The sequence below is a fragment of the Nicotiana sylvestris genome, chromosome 9 (genome assembly GCF_000393655.2).
Source record: "Nicotiana sylvestris chromosome 9, ASM39365v2, whole genome shotgun sequence".
Taxonomy (NCBI): Eukaryota; Viridiplantae; Streptophyta; class Magnoliopsida; order Solanales; family Solanaceae; genus Nicotiana; species Nicotiana sylvestris.
In genome coordinates this window covers 178,587,816-178,605,876 of record NC_091065.1, presented here as the reverse complement: position 1 = coordinate 178,605,876, position 18,061 = coordinate 178,587,816, and the positions used below count along the sequence as shown (strand labels likewise).

Genomic DNA, 18,061 nt, shown 5'->3' with positions numbered 1-18,061 from the left:
TATGCATGAAGTTGATGCTAAAGTGGCTTGCAAATTTTTATACACGGCATCTATGGCATAAACAACGGTCCCAAAATTGACTATTTGTGCACTTTACTCGGTTGATGAAGACCGGTCAAAAAGGCGAATCGGCAGGCTTCTAAATTAACAAGCTTCTGAAAAATTGGTGCATACACACCTTAGATAAATCTCACATCGAAAAAGGAGGAAGAGTGAAACCATATACAAGATAAAGCACAAGTTCACATAATAATTGGTATGTGTCCTTTTGCACTCAATGATGGATTAACTCGAGAGATAAATCCGTGAGGTTTGTTAGGAGTTAGGCCAATATGAATAATACGTGCCATGAGCTTGAATTATAACATAGTTTAAGATTTTTTACACTGTCAATGACTTTTCATCTATAATTAATGCTCAGAAACTTACATGTATTTAACTTATAAGTGACCAAATTGTGTAAACATTTTTTATACCTACATGGCTCGTTTGGTACGAGTGATAAGGGATAATTAATCCCGCGATTAAATTTAAGATGAGTTTATCTCACGTTTGGTTGGGATAAAATCGTAGTATAACTAATCCCGGGATAACTAATCATGGGATAACTTGTTTTCCAACCAAACGACCCCTCAGAGTATAGAACTTAAACTTTCTTATATTCGAGTCCAGCTTAAATCAGCTGAGTAAAGGCTCAAATCAGCTGAGCAAAGGCTCAGGGACTCACCTTAAAAGATGCAAATAACAAAAGCAGTTCTCAAAATATGATTGCATTGGAGAAGATAGGTTGCATTCCTAGGTAATTTCAAGGATAAGAAAACATGGGAGTAATAGCTAGAAGCCTAGAACAAAAAGAACAAGGCAGGGTGGGGAAAACACATCAGCTGTATATGGAAAACTTGCTGATAAATGGCACTCACATTCTAAAGATTCATGCCTAATAATATATACAGAAGCAAGGACTCTAATTGAGTGTCAACCGACGAAGAGCTCATCAACTGTCTACAGAAAATCAGCTCATAATGGTGCTACCAACATTCTAAAAGATTCGTATCGCAGAATATATACAGAAAAAGCAAGGACTCTAATCTAGTGTCAATTGATAATTAAATCATTAAACTTATCACCTAACACAATAATCCCATCATCGAGAATATCATGAGTCTTGGTTGGTGTATAGCTTCACTTGTCTTGGCCAAACTTGGCCATACACGTCTTTCTTGGTATAATGACGATCCCATGACCAAGGGATATCTGCATTTAACAAAAAATGTGGTGAGCTTGATGTTGTAGCGGAGCAGCATATAATGGGATTCTAATAGAAAAGCAGAGCTAAGACCTTCAGGATAATATGGTTTTGGAGGAAGCTCGTAAGGCACAGGCAACTTTATTACTTCGGCAGAATCATCGTTTTCCTTTCCTTTCCAAGCCAGAGTTACCAGCTTTATTCTTTTCCCTTCGTGCATACTAGTTTCGTCCTGTAAATTCAAAGAATCAAAAGCCGGACGATACATATCAAGCTAATAAAGCATAAATATAACACGAAAAACCTAGATTATAGTTGTACCTCTGATGGATAACCATTATCTGTACAAGAAAATCCACAGCCACGTTTAACAGAAGATGACAAAAAGAGCACGCCTAGCTGTCAAGGGCAGCAATAAGTTACAATCACAGAGTCATTTTTGCAACCTCAACTCAAGATGAAATTAAAGGATAAACAAGATATCAATATTAATCCATGAAAACTATCACCAAAAAAAAGATATGATTCAACTTTAGGGGAAATGCGTAAAGGGGGAATTTCTCCACGTGTCCACATACATTGCAGTGGTTTATAGCGCTAGGACTGATTAAAATGCACATGAGGAGGGCCATCGATAAAAAAAGGGCAAAAGTGGTTCTTAATGGAAAGTGCATTCATATTGGCAAAGTATAACGGTAGACAAAAGTAAGCAATAGTCGATAGTTCAGGTGCAAGTTTGGAACTTTTTACTAATTACGTATCATCGATATCTATTTCAGTTCGTCTCTTGAATGCTTATAGCCTCTCAGAGAGAGAAAAATACCTCGTAGGAACGAATCATCAACTGAGAATTATTTTTCTGAAGACTTCCCCAGGCAGCTTTGCTGAGATTTGACGAAGTAAGCAATAACCACCTGTTTTATCAGAGAAAGAAAACGAACATTAACAAAAGCAATCATGTAACATTGAAGGCTACTGGAGAAATCAAATCTCCAAGCAGAGTTCAGGAGTCATACGCTAATGATTGACCATTGTAGCGTAGAAACGTCTTGATATGAGGCATTGCACGACTGAAGCATTAGAAGAACAAAAGGTAAGTGTCCTTTCTCCAGAAAATCAATGAAAGCAAGAGCCAAAATCCTGCCTATTCATTCTGTTAATGTACTTGGTACTGGAATAGACGTAAACAGATTTTTTGGAATTTTATGCAAGTACATCAGCATTTCCACTAGAACCATTGATCCTACAGCAGCTTCGCAATGATCCTCGTCCGTGCGTTGTTATGTTACTCAAACATTGGACAACTACCACATAATTTTACAAGATATATTGTATGAGTTTATAATAGTCCCCTGGCAATTTATTTCGCAACGCATACAGCCGAAGTACGTAAAAGTAGAGACAAGGTTACAAAAGGTTATGCTAGTGCGACTGCTTTCATTGCCACCTATTAAATAGTTATGTATAAATAGTCCTAGTCCTATATTTAGTAGGAGTAGAATATGTCCTAGTCTCATATGTAGTAGGAGTAGAATATGTCCTAGTCCCATATGTAGTAGGAGTAGAATATGTATTATATATAGGGCTCATTGTATCATTGTTAATAAAAAAAGATAGATTTTTTTTTTGAATTGGTAACTATTGTATATATTATAAAAATCAGTACATAGGTTGCACTGAAAACCAAATTTACATAGAGAGAATTTATAGATATTCTAATTTGAGACCTAGCAGGATCCTAGTATGTCTATGATTGTCAATGTATCTTCTGTGTACATCTGTTTGCACCAAAAACAAAATAGAAGAATACAATTGAGTTTGATCTTCTGCAGTGAATTGCTTCTATCTTCAAAACATCTAGTATTCCTTTCCCTCCAGACTGTCCACCAAATACATGCCGGAACAGTCCTCCATCTATCTCTACTTGTTGCTTCAGCTCCAGCTTCTTCCCAGCTATAGATGACATCTTTAATCCTGTATGGCATTGACCATGATATACCCCTAAGACTAATAAAGATTTTCCATAGTTGGTTTGTAACCTTGCAGTGTAGGAACAGATGGTTGACCGTTTCTGCATTTTCCCCACACAGAAAACATCTTGAACACAGAGAAATTCCCTTTTTATGAGATTATCCTGGGTTAAAACCGCCTCCTTTGTTAGTAGCCAAGTAAAGCATGCTACCTTGTATGGAATCTTTGTTTTCCATATATGTTTCCAAGGCCATGTGTCTACCTGTTGATTATCATGATTCAAAATCTTATATGCATCCTTCACTCGGTAAATCCCTTTGTTGTACCTCTTCCACCATATTGAATCCAAACCTTCCTGTAGTCCTGTAAATGCTTCCAGCTCTTTGTAGAGGTCAGTTAATCTTGTTATCTCCCAGTCATTCAGCTGTCTTCTTAGAGCTATTTCCCATCCTTGACAACTCCTCATATCAGCGACTGTCTTATGCTGGTTTTGTGCTAAACCGAACATATCTGGGTATCTTTCCTTTAAGCTTCCCATTCCTAGCCAGTTATCATTCCAAAATGATGTGTTCCTTCCGTTGTTCACTCTTATGGAGGAGTGATTCTTCATTATTGGCCAAAGTTCTCTGATTGATTTCCACACACTTACTCCATATGATGTACTGACTTTTTTTGACACCCAGTTGTTTTCTTCACCATACTTGGCTTTGATCACTTTGGCCCATAAAGATTGGGGTTCTTTAGAGTACTTCCATAACCATTTAATTCTAAGAGCCTTGCTTTGATTCTTCAAATTCCTTATCCCTAATCCACCTTGTTTTTTATCCATTGTTGTTGTCTTCCAATTGACTAAATGGAAGACCTTTTTCTCCTTATTGCCTTGCCAGAGGAATGTTCTTCGGAGTTTGTCCAATCTCTGTAAAATGCCTGATGGAATTGGGAACAAAGACATCATGTAAGTAGGTAGAGAGTCTAATACTGAGTTGATTAGAACTAGCCTTCCCCCCAATGATAGGTACTGCGATTTCCATCTTGACAACTTCTTCTCACACTTTTCTATGACTGAATTCCAGATTTCTTTTGATTTGGATCTTGCACCAAGAGGCATACCAAGGTAAACAGTTGGTAGGGACCCAACTTCTCCTCCCAATATCTGAGTCAGTTGCCCCATGTTGTTTACTTCATTAATGGGAAAAATATTGCTCTTTCTCCAGTTAATGTGTAATCCTGATACTCCTTCAAATAAAACCAAAATGATCCTTAAGAATCTAAGTTGGTCTTTTTCAGCATCACAGAAGACTAGAGTATCATCAGCATATTGGAGATGTGTGATCTCTAGATTGTTAGCCCCACTCCTGTTTACCTCAAAACCTTTAACCCATCCACTGACTTTAGCCGTTTTGATCATGTTGTTCAATCCTTCCATGGCTATGATGAATAAAAAGGGAGATAGAGGATCACCTTGTCTGAGACCTCTGTGTGAGTAAAAATAACCTTTAGGACTTCCATTTATAAGAATGGAGAATTTCACAGTAGATATGCAAAATTTCATCCATCTAATCCATTTTTGCCCAAAACCCATTTGTTCTAACATTCTTAGTAGGAAGCTCCAGTTCACATGATCATAGGCCTTCTCGATATCCAATTTGCATAAGATTCCAGGTTCTTTCTTTTTTATTCTTGAATCCACAGCTTCATTGGCAATCATCACTGCATCAATTATTTGTCTTCCTTTGATGAACGCCATTTGTTGAGCATCAACAAGTTTCCCAACCACCCTCTTAAGTCTTTCAGTTAAGACTTTTGAGAGCAGTTTGTAGAAGCTCCCTATCAGACTGATCGGTCTGAAGTCTCTCAATTCTTTCGCACCTGTCTTCTTTGGAATCAATGCTATATATGTTGCATTGAAGCTTTTCTCAAACATCTCCTGTGAATGGAAGTTGTTAAAAGCCGCCATGATATCTTCCTTCAGAATGTCCCAACCCTTTCTGAAAAAACCCATTGTGTATCCATCTGGACCTGGAGCCTTGTCACTTGCACACATTTTCAAGCTGCTCAGCACTTCTTGTTCCTCAAAGTTACTCTGTAGAGACTCCCTTTCCGATTCAGAAATGCTTGGAGTATTTTCGAAATTGACTGTTGGTCTCCACTGTTCAGGTTCTGTGTATAGCTCCTTGTAGAATTCAATAATCTCGTTCTCTATTCTTTCTGGATCCTCGATTACTTCATGTCGAATCATTATTTGGTCAATGTTGTTGTTTCTCTTGCGTGCATTTGCAGTCCGATGGAAAAATTTTGTATTCCTATCCCCTTCTTTGAGCCACAAAGCTCTTGATTTTTGTCTCCATGCAAATTCTTCATTCTTGAGTTGCACCTCAATCTCCATTAGAGTAGCTGCTTTCCTGACTGATTCCTCCTCTGTCAACGCTCTTAGTTGTTGCGTTGTCTCAAAATCTGCTAGTTGACTTAGCAATTTTGATTTCTGCAGTCCCAGATTGCCTTCGTAACTTCTGCACCATCCTTTTAGCTTGCCCTTGAGAGCTTTTAACTTGCAAGCTAAAATGTAATCAGGTCTTCCTGAGAATTCAAAAGATCTCCACCACTCTCTAATTCTGTCCTCAAAACCTTCCACATTCAGCCACCAATTTTCAAACTTGAAGTATGATTTAGCTTGTTCCCACACACCGCATTCTAGAGCCACAGGTGAATGGTCCGAAATCAGCCTTTGTTGGATAGTTTGCTTGATGTTTCTGAGTCTTACATCCCATTCATCTGAAATGAGAAATCTATCAATTCTTGAAGCCGCTGTGTGATTGTCCCCTTTGAACCAAGTATAGTTTCCTCCTTCAAGTCGAAGATCTATCAGCTCCATATCTTCTATAAAATCCGAAAACTCTACCATCGCTCTGGACCTCCTTGAGCATTCCCGTTTTTCAGAAGAGTACCTTGTAACGTTAAAATCGCCACAAACCGCCCAAGGACCTTCCATCAATCCCCTCACTGCACCAATTTCATTCCATACTTTTTTCCTTTCTATTCTACAATTTGGAGCATACACTCCTGTTATGTGGCATTGAAAATTCTGTAGAAGCGCGTCAAACTTGCATGTCAAAGTGTATGCACCAATCTGTAACACCTCCCCTTTCCATACTCTGCAATCCCATAACATCAAAATTCCCCCTCTCGTGCCGCTAGCTTCTAAACTTGCATACCTAACCCATCTACCACCCCATGTTTGCTTGACTATTTCCTCGATATCCCCCTCGACTTTTGTTTCTTGCATGCAAATAATGTCTGCCCTCCAATTCTGCACTTGACTTTTTATTATCTCCCTTTTCTTCTTATCATTTAGACCCCTTACATTCCAGGAAATTACTTTGATCCTCATATAGAAATAATTGATAGATCTCTTCCCCTACTCCTTTTCCCGTCACTCTTGAATTTGACATCGAAAGAAGTCAAACCTTTTAATTCCAGTGATCCTTTGAATCTTTGTTTCTTCACCTCCAACTCTGTCTCCACCCTTCTAACCTGTCTGCAGCTGTCAATTTGCATTAACAATTCCAGTGCTTCTTCTTCATGTCCTTGGAAATCTACTCCAAACATTTTCCCCAATTTGATCATATTTTGATGGACCCATATTGTTGCATCCATGTCTTTATCCAATAATGGATTGTACTGCTGAACTGCTAAAGGGTTCACCTCCTCAATTTCCCACTCTTGAATAGGGCTACATTGCTTTAGATGTTCCAAAGTACATCCCACGTGATCATTCCCCATCTTTAAGTTTGTGCTTTGCTCCCCTTCCTTCTGTTTCAATCTTGCTAAATCTACTCCACCTTCTGGCTGACTACAACTGGAAATTGTTTCCTTTTGCATACTTTCACGATTCACATTAAGGTTTTGCTCCCCTGGAGATGACTCTTTTGCCCCCGCGTGAGAAGGTCCTCCCATTTCCTCGATATAGGGCTTCAGCCCAGTATCAGTGAACTTACACGAGAGGTCATTAAAAATGACTTGTGCAGCCATATCGGGGTCATAGTATTTCAGCTTGACTTTTGACTCTCTACTGTTTTGATTCATCGAAGTTGAACCTTGTGTAAATTGACCACTTGCCTTTCCTTTACCATTGTTTAGCTCATACCGTGTCTTTCTTTCAGCCCAGATTGGGATGAAAAATTTGGTACCGTCTCTTACAATCCCCACCTCATTGGGAGTCTTCCTGTCATCACCAGCAATTTTGATTCTTGCCCACTTGAGATGGTTTTTGAGATCAGTTTCTTCTTCTGTGGCTAGCCAACCCCCACAGAGATCTCCTATTTCTTTGAAGATCTTTTGTGACCATAGATGTACAGGAATCCCCATGGCTCTAATCCAGCATGTTTCCTCAATTTGTGAGTTTGGAATGCAACCGGCAGTATGATTCCACCAATCCAGATGAAGCTTGAATTTTTTCCATCTCCATTCTCCTTGCACAACCTGCTCTGCCATGAATCTGTTTGGAAATTCAAAAAGAAACATGTTTCCTGTCATTTCATAAATGTTTACTCCGTATGCTTTGTTCCATGACGCACTAGCTCATCGCCTTATGTCTGCTAAAGTGGGTCTCTCATTGATTTCTTCCCCAAAAGACCCGATAATGCATCTTTTTAGTAGGCCTGTGTCCTCTCCTCCAATAGGGTCCAGAACAGAGATACCGCCATTGCTCGTGCTGACCCTTGCCTCTCGAAGCGTATTGGATTGCCATTTACTCTCCTTAACTGCTTGGGCATAAGGGAAATTGTCCACAGTGTTTCTAGGTGGTACTATGGGATTCAACTTGATGGTCTGATATATGAATCTCTCTATCTTAGCTGCTATGTCTTTCCAACCAGAATTCAAAGTTAACTCTGGGATTATAATCACTGACCTCCCTTCTCCCTTCAGTGACAGAATACTCATATATCTTCCATGGGTGTTAAATTTCCTAGTGCAGAAATGTTCTGTCAATTGCTCCTTGTACTTCCATCTCTTCACTAGATTATTTTGATCTGTCGACGCTTCTTTAAGTGTAAAGCATATCCATTCCATTGCCTTTCTACCCATGGATGATCTTCTCATCATGTTGCGGCTTCTCTCCACCCATTCAAACCAAGTGTCTTTGTTGGAGTTCCATCTGGTGATATCAAAAGATTTGAATCCTGCGTTGAAATATATCCTGTTGTCTCCCATATTGTACAAATCAGCTGCACAGGTTCTGGAATTTTAGGAGTTGTTTAGAAGTTATCACAATGAGCTATAGAGCTTGGCAAAGAAAAACAGAACCCAAAATTTCTGAACAGAGAAGGGTTCCCCGCCACCGGAAAAAATAAAAGTTGTCGGAATTCAGAACTAAATGTATGGATGTACTCGGAATTTCCCAGCGAGTGTTCTGTCCAAATCGAAAATTTTGAAAATTGGCCGGGATTGAGCTCACGCGCCGGCGCGTGGATTTTGCCTCGCCGGAAAGAGCCGCGCGTGCGGTGTTGTTTGTCGGAGCTGTTTTCAGAGGGTCGGTCGGAATTGAATATCCGTGCTAATGGTGTTTATGGATACTCAAGATTCTTTTTTCTCAGGCTCCTCGGGGAGTGTGCCTGAGAGCTCGGGTAAATAGAGAGAGAAATTATTAAAGGGTTAGAGAGTAGTAAGATAGATTTTTCTCCCGTGCATTCTCACACCACCACAAGAGAACATCCACAACTATAAACGCTCTTTCACCACTGCCACCACTTTTCTCCCACCAATCCCAGTCATCTCTCATCATCATGATTTTACTTTTTTTTTTTCATAATACAACCAAGAAAAGACATTCATTTAATCTATAACGTAGAACAAGAACAGGTTCAATTGGTAGTACCAGATCAGATTTATTTTAACTAGTAAATTTTGACGTGAAATTTACATTAATACAGGCCCAACAAACGGAAATGAGCAAAAACAGTTTTGACAATGTTTTTAGGTTGAAAATATTTCCCATTTTGGCTCCACTAAACGGTCTCAAGGAGCTCTCCGATGTAGTAATGACAGCTTCAGTCAATTACATGCTCTTAAAATGACTAGTATAAGATGTTTGGCAAGCCCGAAACCTTAGGCCAGGTCATTAAAAAGAAAAAAGAAGAGAACTCATGTGATAATTCAAGTATGCAATTACTTAACAAGGCTATGCCTGATTTTCTCTCACTCTGAGACCCAAGTGATTACTCAGCAAAATTATAGAGGTCGAAGCTTTGAAGGATGCATCCATAGGTTTAGGAATTTAATAGAGAAATGCACGGGCTTCAAAGGGATTCTAGAATATTGTATTGAAACTTGTATTTAGAAAATTCAAAACTTTGTAAGGACATTATACCAACGACCAGTGTGGCTAGCCTTCCATCTAGCCCAATACTTCTTCAGAAATTGTTTCTCCACATTCTTTAATGGGCTTGGAACGGCATTTCCAGCTGCGTATCCCTACACGATGAAGCAAGATGCACTAAAATTCATGATACATAAATGAAAGGAGGAGTTAGGTCTCACCTCTGAAACTCAGTAAGTATCTAAAATAGCAAGCAAATGGAGGCATGCACTATAAACTCCGGTTTAACTTGTCAGGTATTTCAATCACATCTATTGCAAATTTCAACTGAATAATAAAGACAAGTTTATAAGTATGGTTTTAAGTCCCACCAATAGGCTGTGCATTTTCCTCTATATAAACAGGTCAAAAATCTCAAGATATGAGGACACCAAAAGAATTAAAGGGACCATATAACTTATGTTTGACATCCATAGTCAAGTTAGTGATGCCAGTAATAGTCTAACAAGAAGACTTGTTCAATATTACCTCCAAAGAACATCTAACATCTTCGACACTGGGCCATACTATCAACGGCTCCCCAATGCCCAGAGGTTTTTTATCTTCTGAAACTCCAGCCGACATTGAAGAGGCGAGCTCCGCCATCCATTTCTCATCCAAAGAACCTAGGGAGGAGAACTGCAGGAGGCAATAGATGAATCACATAAATTGTATGAAAGAGTAGAATGCAGAAAGAGATTTTGTATTTGATAATGCAGGTGCAATATAGAAATAAACATCTGATGAAAGAATCATTGGAGCTGAATGGAATGCAAATACAAATACCTGGTAAATAAGAGGAGATTTCTGAAATTCTTTGCTAAAAGTACATTCCTGAAGAATAGTACGTAACTTGATATGACCCCACTTCTTCAAACTAGGACCTGAATGATATCCAGGCACAGATGCAATTAGCCTAACCTGGAATTGAAGAAACGACGACTTCAAGGTCACGTTATCACATTGCACCTTAAATGGTACAACAAACAGTTTCCCAGCCACCTTCTTAAGAATGCCAAGCAACGATTTACACTTCTTGTCACCTCCGCCACGACATGGAAACAAGAATCTTAAACGGAGAATCAGCCACTACGATAACTAGTGAAAGAGAACATAGCACCCAGTTACAAAGGCCTTCCTTTCCTATTTTCACACATGTTAAAGCAAACTTTTTCACCAAACAATGACACGCTAGCTTCAAAATGTGAATATGAAGTGCCATGTTTGTCAGCTTTAAAGGGCAGCCCAGTGACAAAGCATCCCGCATTCACACAGGATCCGAGGAAGGGCCGCACCCCAAGGGGGTGATGTAGACAGCCTACCCTAATACAAGCATTAGCGGCTGCTTCCACGGCTAGAACCCGTGACCTATAGGTCACACGGAGACAACTTTACCGTTGTTCCAAGGTTCCCCTTCATGTTTGTCAGCTCTATTTTGCTTTTCTTTCTTCTTTTTCTCCTTTTTAGTGGTGAGGCTGCCTATGAGCTGTAAATGAGAAGAGAGCTGACAGTAAAGAAATGAATATTTATGCCCTGGGGGTCGGTAAAACCTCAGGCACCACAGCATCTGAATACAGAATCAGCACATGAAGTATGAGCAGAAAGGAGATAAAGTTCCATTAAAGAAACGAGCAAATACCGCTGCACTACTGTAATCAAATCTTTTGAAGAACAAGGAATTGATCTTGCAGCTTCCAAAGGCTGGTATGTTAGCAGTAAATTCTGGCCACTGCAAATTTTAACAGAATTAAACAACGTCAAGGAAAAAGGAAATACTCCGACAGAAGAGGGTGAGTTAAAAAGTATGGAAAAAACTAAATCTCATCAGAATGCAGACACCAGGAAAGTGTGAAGCTTCTTGGTCCTGATTTATTGCATAACAAGGTAGAGTTCCCTCTGAAATAGCATGTTATGCAGCATTAACAGATACATAAAGTCATAGCTTTCCACATAGAATGAAACACTTAATTTCTTTATTGCCAAAAAAAAAAGTGTACTTCTGCATATATAAATAGGCCATCAAGTTTAAGAAACCAAAAGGACTAAAAGCAGGGGAGACTACAAATAAAGATTAAAAGTTGTTCGATGCAATGGAAAGTAATTCTTCATCAGGGTTTGAATTCATCTGTACCTTTAACGCACTTAGATAATCAACCAAATCATTTTCAAATCCCCCATCCTTGCCCAAATTGTTTTGATCCTTCCATGGGAAATCTTGCATCCATAATCCCTGGCTTTTGTTATTCCAATCAACATAGATCAAGTTTGCAGTATGCACAATAACTCTAACTCCTGTTGGATACACAAGAATCATGGCTTTTGAATGATGTGTTCCATATGCAATTGGTAAAGAAGGTTTGTGCAGAATCCAATTTGCGGGCTTGCTTCTCTGTAAAGGAAAACGATAATGAAGTCAAAAATTTCATCTAAGAGAAGCTCCAACGACATCAGATTCTCATAACTTAAAATTTTAACCTTCATGTGCTCCATGACACCATCACCTTCTCCATGAATGATGAGAACATTGGGAATCCGTTTAAGAGCTGGACATGCTGCATTAGAAAGGACCGGGAGAAAAAGATTAACATACTTCATAAAGCAAATAAACTTATACAGAGTATTTAACAATCAATGGCAACCACAAATAAGCACACATAAATACATTTAATGAGACATTTATAAGACTGCATGCAAGTGAACTTTGTGGTAATGTAAACAAGTGAAATTCACAACAGAAAAGTTTGAAAGGGAAAAAGACTGGAGAGTTTCATCAGCAATAGCTGTAAACTTGGACAGAATTAGTATGCTAGGAAACCACTTCATCTAACAACCCAACGTCAAAACGCGTAAATAAAAGGAGAAACAGACAATGGGACAAGACAAGAAACAAGAAAACAAACGAAAAGGCAAAAAATTGACAGAACATACCAGAAAGTAGCCAATCCATATCCACCATGTAATTCGAAAGGATAGCTACAAGCACATTCCCCTGCGATGAAATACAGAATGAAAGTCAAGCCACCAACACAAAACATAGACATTATCCAACAGTTACAGGCTCACATAAAGGGTTCATCAGTTATCATATTGGTACAACAACAACAACAACAAAAACGACCTAGTGAAATCCCACTAGTGGAGTCTGGGGACGGTAGTGTGTACGCAGACCTTACCCCTACCCCGAAGGAGTAGAGAGGCTGTTTCCGAAAGACCCTCGGCTCAAGAAGACAAAAAGACAAAAGGAGACAATATCAGTAACACCACAGAAATAATATGAAAAATATGAACAACATGAAATCAAGAAGAAAGATAGAAAGCAAAAGCGAAATAGTATCCCTACCAAACTAGTCTCACAAAGTTATGACATAAGGCAAGACTCAACTACCTCCTAACCTACATACAACCCTAATACTCGACCTCCACATGTTCCTATCAAGTGTCATGTCCTCGAAAATCTGAAGCCTCGCCATATCCCGCCTAATCACCTCCCCCCAATACTTCTTAAGCCGCCCTCTACCTCTTCTCGTGCCCTCCACAACCAGTCGTTCACACCTCCTTATCGGAGCATCTGGGCTTCTCCTCTGAACATGCCCGAACCATCTGAGCCTCGCTTCCCGCATCTTGTCATCAATAGGAGCCACGCATACCTTATCCCGAATATAAGTTATCATATTGGTAGTGTAAAGAAAATAGACCACCTTGGGCCTAAATCAACCCGAAAAGCTAGATCATGAGATGAGTATTGTCTAATACCATAAAAGAAGACATCAACGCCCATTCCCTCAACCAACATGGGACATTCTAACACTTCTGCACGTTTTCGACTGGACAGCTGGAGCGTGGAAAATATAACATGGAGGCCCAACTCAATCTTAAAGCTAGCTCATGAGGTGAGGATTGTCAAAAACCATATAAGGAGACAACCTATTCCCTCGACCAATATGGGACATTCTAACAGGTCGCAAATGTAGGACACTTGTACACAGTGAGCACTTGGAACTTGTTAAACAACATCGCTCCAAAGTCTTCACTGCCATATATATATATTATAAACTTTGTTTGTAGAAAAGAATTAATAAATACATAGACTCGGACTCAAAAAGGAAAGAACCTAGAAACATCAGTTCAGGCAATTCAGAGGCGAACTTGATATCGCATCTGTTTTCACCCCTTTACTAATTCGTGAACACTAATGCACCCAAGGACCAACATCTCATGCAAACAGAACCAATCACACAACAACCATAATGCATAACTCTACCTGAATAACATCATTAATAGAAACGGCCTCGGTATTTGCCCATGCTGGAAGCTCACGCACTCTCATTAATTTGAATGTGAGCGGTAACTTATGCTTCGGAACCCTAAACTGGCGTATGGCCTCAACAGAGCTTTCTGTTTCTTGGCCATTGTTGTGCAGCATATTCTGGATACGAAAGACATGCTTTAACAAGTAAAATTAATTGAAACTTTCTTCATAAATATTTTTTCCGACACGTACTAGTGAACTCTGCCTACTCAGAGACAAAATGAGGAAAGAAAGAAACCCATACCTTTTCTGAAGCTTCCTCTTGACAGACTTCTCGAGCTTTCTTCTTACCATGCATCTGACCTTTGTCGGTAATACTTTCTTCACTGAAAGGCCTTTTTTGTTTGTTGATTGTTGAAGTTTCATCCTTAGGAACTGTGCTAACATACTTAAATAGGTAATGGCCCGGTATCAACTCTATGACATCACCACTTTCAATTTTCCACCTCTCTCCAGACAAAAGCTTCTTTCTCTCACCCTTTAATCTTATAACAACGGGATTCGTTCCTTCCTACAATCCATTCTCCATGTTTAGTCCAAAGAAAAGACTTCAATAGCAAATTAAAAAGTAAGAAACTTACGTACTTTTACATTAATAATTTGAAAAGCAATCACACTGTGAATAGAACTCATGCATTTAAGCAATGTATACATGAATTTAGGCGTCACGACTTTAAAAAACTGCCACCAACCCACCGAATCACTCTGTATACAATCCTAGGAAACTTAGCAGCACATTCACCATTGCAACTGCAGACTCAAACAAGATATTATCAAGAATCCTAGTATCCACAAGTTACAAACAGGTAATTCATAATAAACACAAGAGCAACACACACTCCTGTGTGTTTGTGTACACACACATAAATGTATGTATGTATTAACTATGATGAATCATCCAAATATTGAATTCAACCTGAATAGAGTTAATGGACATATCCGACCTAACTACTTTGAGATTGAGGCATTGTTGATTGATTGATTGATAAATGAAAAAATACATGAATAGTATTTGAATATGGACGTGAAGGAAAATTAGTTAGAAAAGTACCACGAGGACATCAGTGGAGCCAGTGGAGGTGGCAGTGACAGTAAGATGCTTGCGGCTCAGCCGTTTATCAGTAACTGGAATGCAATCGCGGCCCACCCAATTAAACCCTTCTAGAAGTGGAATCTTAGGTATGGAACTTTTCTCATCCTCTTCCAAATTATCACTTAGAGGCACCAAAAATCCAACCTTTGGAACCAAACATAAAACAAAATCAATGTGAGAACTAGAAAAATACAAAAAACTAAGGTTGTGTTTGGTATGAAGGAAAATGTTCTCAAGGAAAATAAGTCATTTCCTGGTGTTTGGATGCCATAAAATATTTTCCAGTGATAAAAGTTTCCACCAAAAGATGGAAATATCTTTCCTCACTTTTGGGCAGAAGTATCTTTTCCTTCACAATAATCTCAACTCTTAACTATATATCACTGCTTTAACCAACAATTAGACATTATTACAATCTTTAATACTTAAAACTCTCATTGAACACCATCCAGTTTGCTAATAGTATTCTCAATCTTTAATAAATATTTTTTTCCAAAAAATATTTTCCGCTCTCATTCTCCTCACACCAAACATAACCTAAAATAAAATAAAGCCATGCTACTAATATACAGAGTTTAAGTTTTATGCACTGTAAGTACAGTAGTGGAGCCAGAATTTCAAAATTTAAAGAAGTAAATACACAAAGAAGTCAATAGGTTCAATACATAGTATACATACATAAAAAATATTTTTTACCTATTTAAACAGTGTATTTTTCTGCAAAAGGGGTGTTAGTAGACACCCCTAGGAGCTATGTAGCTCCGCCATTGTGTCCGTGTAAAGATTTTATACACTATCAGTGTCACTTTAAGGGCCTCCCTAACCGGTGAAAAGTGGTAGGTGTCCACTAACGGCCAACCCTGGCTCGGCTCCAATAACACAATTTCGGGAGGAGTTGGTAGTTGGGGGTTTTCCGCGTTACTGTTCCAATGTTCAGAAGGACGAATGCTACTAGGGGAGTGCAGAAAAGAACAGCTTAAGATGGAAGAGTGAAGCTCTAAAAGTAAGTTCAAGTCGGTCACTTTAAGTTAATTACAGGTAAATCTTTCGTCAAACAGTAGTTGTTAAGCTGGTAAATACAATAACTAATAACTAACCGATTATCAAAGGTCAAAATCCACTGATAGTGCAAAAAATCTTTACATTGTCTGTGTACAAAACTTAAACCCCTAATATATATGACACCAACTTAGTTGAGGAATGTTTATTCTGGATTGTAGCATAATTGTAATTTAGAGAATCACTAGCTTTAGACAAATTTAAATTTTTTTGTTAAAGCAAACAAATTATTTAGTACTACTAAAATGAAATGGAATTTTTGGAATGAATTGTTTAATAGAGAAATTACCTGAACCTGACAAGAGGTGGACATTGAATTGTAAGGTGTTAAAGAAAGGTCAAGAAATTATTTTGGGGTTTGTGGAAATGCAGTAAGGAAGATTTTTGGGGTGGCAGCGATGTAGCAGTTGGTTTTTTACCGTTCGGTGCCGCCAGCTTCCCCTACTGAAAATACAATTGCAAACGAGGGCAAGAAGCATGTACAGTACTGTTTTTTTCTGATTATTTTACGTTACTTTTTGAGTTCTCTCTCTCTCTTTTGGTTTCATTTTTGGTGTTCTGCCTTTGAATACTTCTCGTCATGATTTAAATTATACTATATACTATAGCACAATTATTTGATCTATTATAATAAGTTATTATTATTTACAACTTTTAGTTTAGGTATCTAAATGTAAAACTGAGAAAAGTTTAAGGAACTGCATATGTATTTAGCCTTGATAAAAATCATTTCCATTTCCTTCGGTTGTGACTAAAAGTCTACTTTACCTATATTGCCCTCAAATATGAGGTAACAATATAAATTTAAACTACAATTATATCGTTTAATAATTATTAAGTTTTGTAACTTTTGGAGCTGGTTGACAATCGTTTAGCAAGTCTCTCTCGCTCTTTAATAGACATCGTACGGTTCTTGGTCATCATCCTTTGGTTGCTTGATCGGGATAGAGCCCACACTTCGTTAAACTTTTTAAGATTTAAAAGCACAAGGATAAAAAATGTACCTGTCAATTGATTGAGGTTAATGTACTTAACTAGATATTATAAGTATCAAAATAAAAATCTATCAATAATTTAGGGACTAGTAGTGTAACCTTTAATATTTGAAAGTATATGTATATGTGTGTATATATACACACACTCTTTATATGTATGATGATTATGTGTCACATGTCGATGTATATGTAGAGGCGGATGCACACTATGGGTTAAGGGGTCACCAGCACCCCAAAACTTCAGCAAAAACTCCATGTGTACTTGCAAATGTCTTCAAGAAATAGTTAAATATATGCATAAGTCCTCGTACAAAAAATTTCTGAGCAATGATAAATTTGTATTGAATATCATAGTGGCCCGGCGACCGTCAAATCATGGGTCCGCCTCTGCATATATGTGAGCAGTAGATTTATTTTGAGTCAGATTCAGATCGATCAAAGATGAAAGGAAGTCCGTGGACTTTATTAGCAGAGTTATATTGTAACTCTATTTCCTATGTAATATATTCTAACTAGGTTGTACAGTAGGAGTTTTCCTATATTTAGAGTTCTTCTTGGCTTCAGTATCCCTCTATTGTAACATGTATATAAGCATATATTGTGCCTATGGAGAATAACGAATAGTGGAGGTTTCACTGCAATTCTTTTGCTTCAGTTTTTACATGGCATCAGAGCCTTGTTGGCTAAACATCTAGAATAATGTTCAAGCATCAACAAGGCTTAAAAGGAGAAGAGTTGAAATCGATTGGTTTCAGTTCACCATTTTATCCTCATGCCTCGGACAATCCCGGGATATTACTTACCTCATGTCTGCTTGATGGAACAGATTATGCAACATGGTGTAAAGCCATGAAAACGCTCGAAGGTCCAAAAACAAGTTGGGTTTTGTGAATGGTTCAATCACAAAGCCGAAGGATGGAACTCTAGAGGCGAACTCATGGGAGAGGTGCAATTTTAATTATCATATCATGGATATTCAATTCACTAGACAAAGGTTTACACAGTAGCATAGCATATGCTGAAACTACAAGAG

The 18,061-nt window shown here is 38.4% G+C and overlaps 1 protein-coding gene across 3 annotated transcripts; it reads right to left on the bottom strand.

The window, feature by feature from the left end:
• Positions 1–867: 867 nt before the first annotated feature.
• LOC104213714 (tyrosyl-DNA phosphodiesterase 1) lies at positions 868–16,596 on the bottom strand. Of its 3 annotated transcripts, XM_070155894.1 has the most exons (16): positions 16,323–16,596; positions 14,933–15,118; positions 14,126–14,392; positions 13,834–13,998; positions 12,501–12,561; positions 12,048–12,124; positions 11,704–11,961; positions 11,212–11,301; positions 10,359–10,493; positions 10,062–10,211; positions 9,585–9,688; positions 2,263–2,316; positions 2,070–2,160; positions 1,568–1,645; positions 1,340–1,478; positions 868–1,254 (listed from the first exon to the last, which is right to left on the bottom strand). In XM_070155894.1, exons 1-16 carry the CDS (start codon positions 16,344–16,346, stop codon positions 1,157–1,159), a joined length of 1,977 nt encoding a protein of 658 aa, XP_070011995.1. In that variant the 5' UTR covers positions 16,347–16,596; the 3' UTR covers positions 868–1,156. The 3 variants fall into 3 exon arrangements, with proteins under 3 accessions (XP_070011995.1, XP_070011996.1, XP_070011997.1); XM_070155895.1 differs by lacking the exon at positions 13,834–13,998; XM_070155896.1 differs by lacking the exon at positions 14,933–15,118 and having other exon boundaries at positions 16,323–16,581.
• Between the last annotated feature and the right edge of the window lie 1,465 nt (positions 16,597–18,061).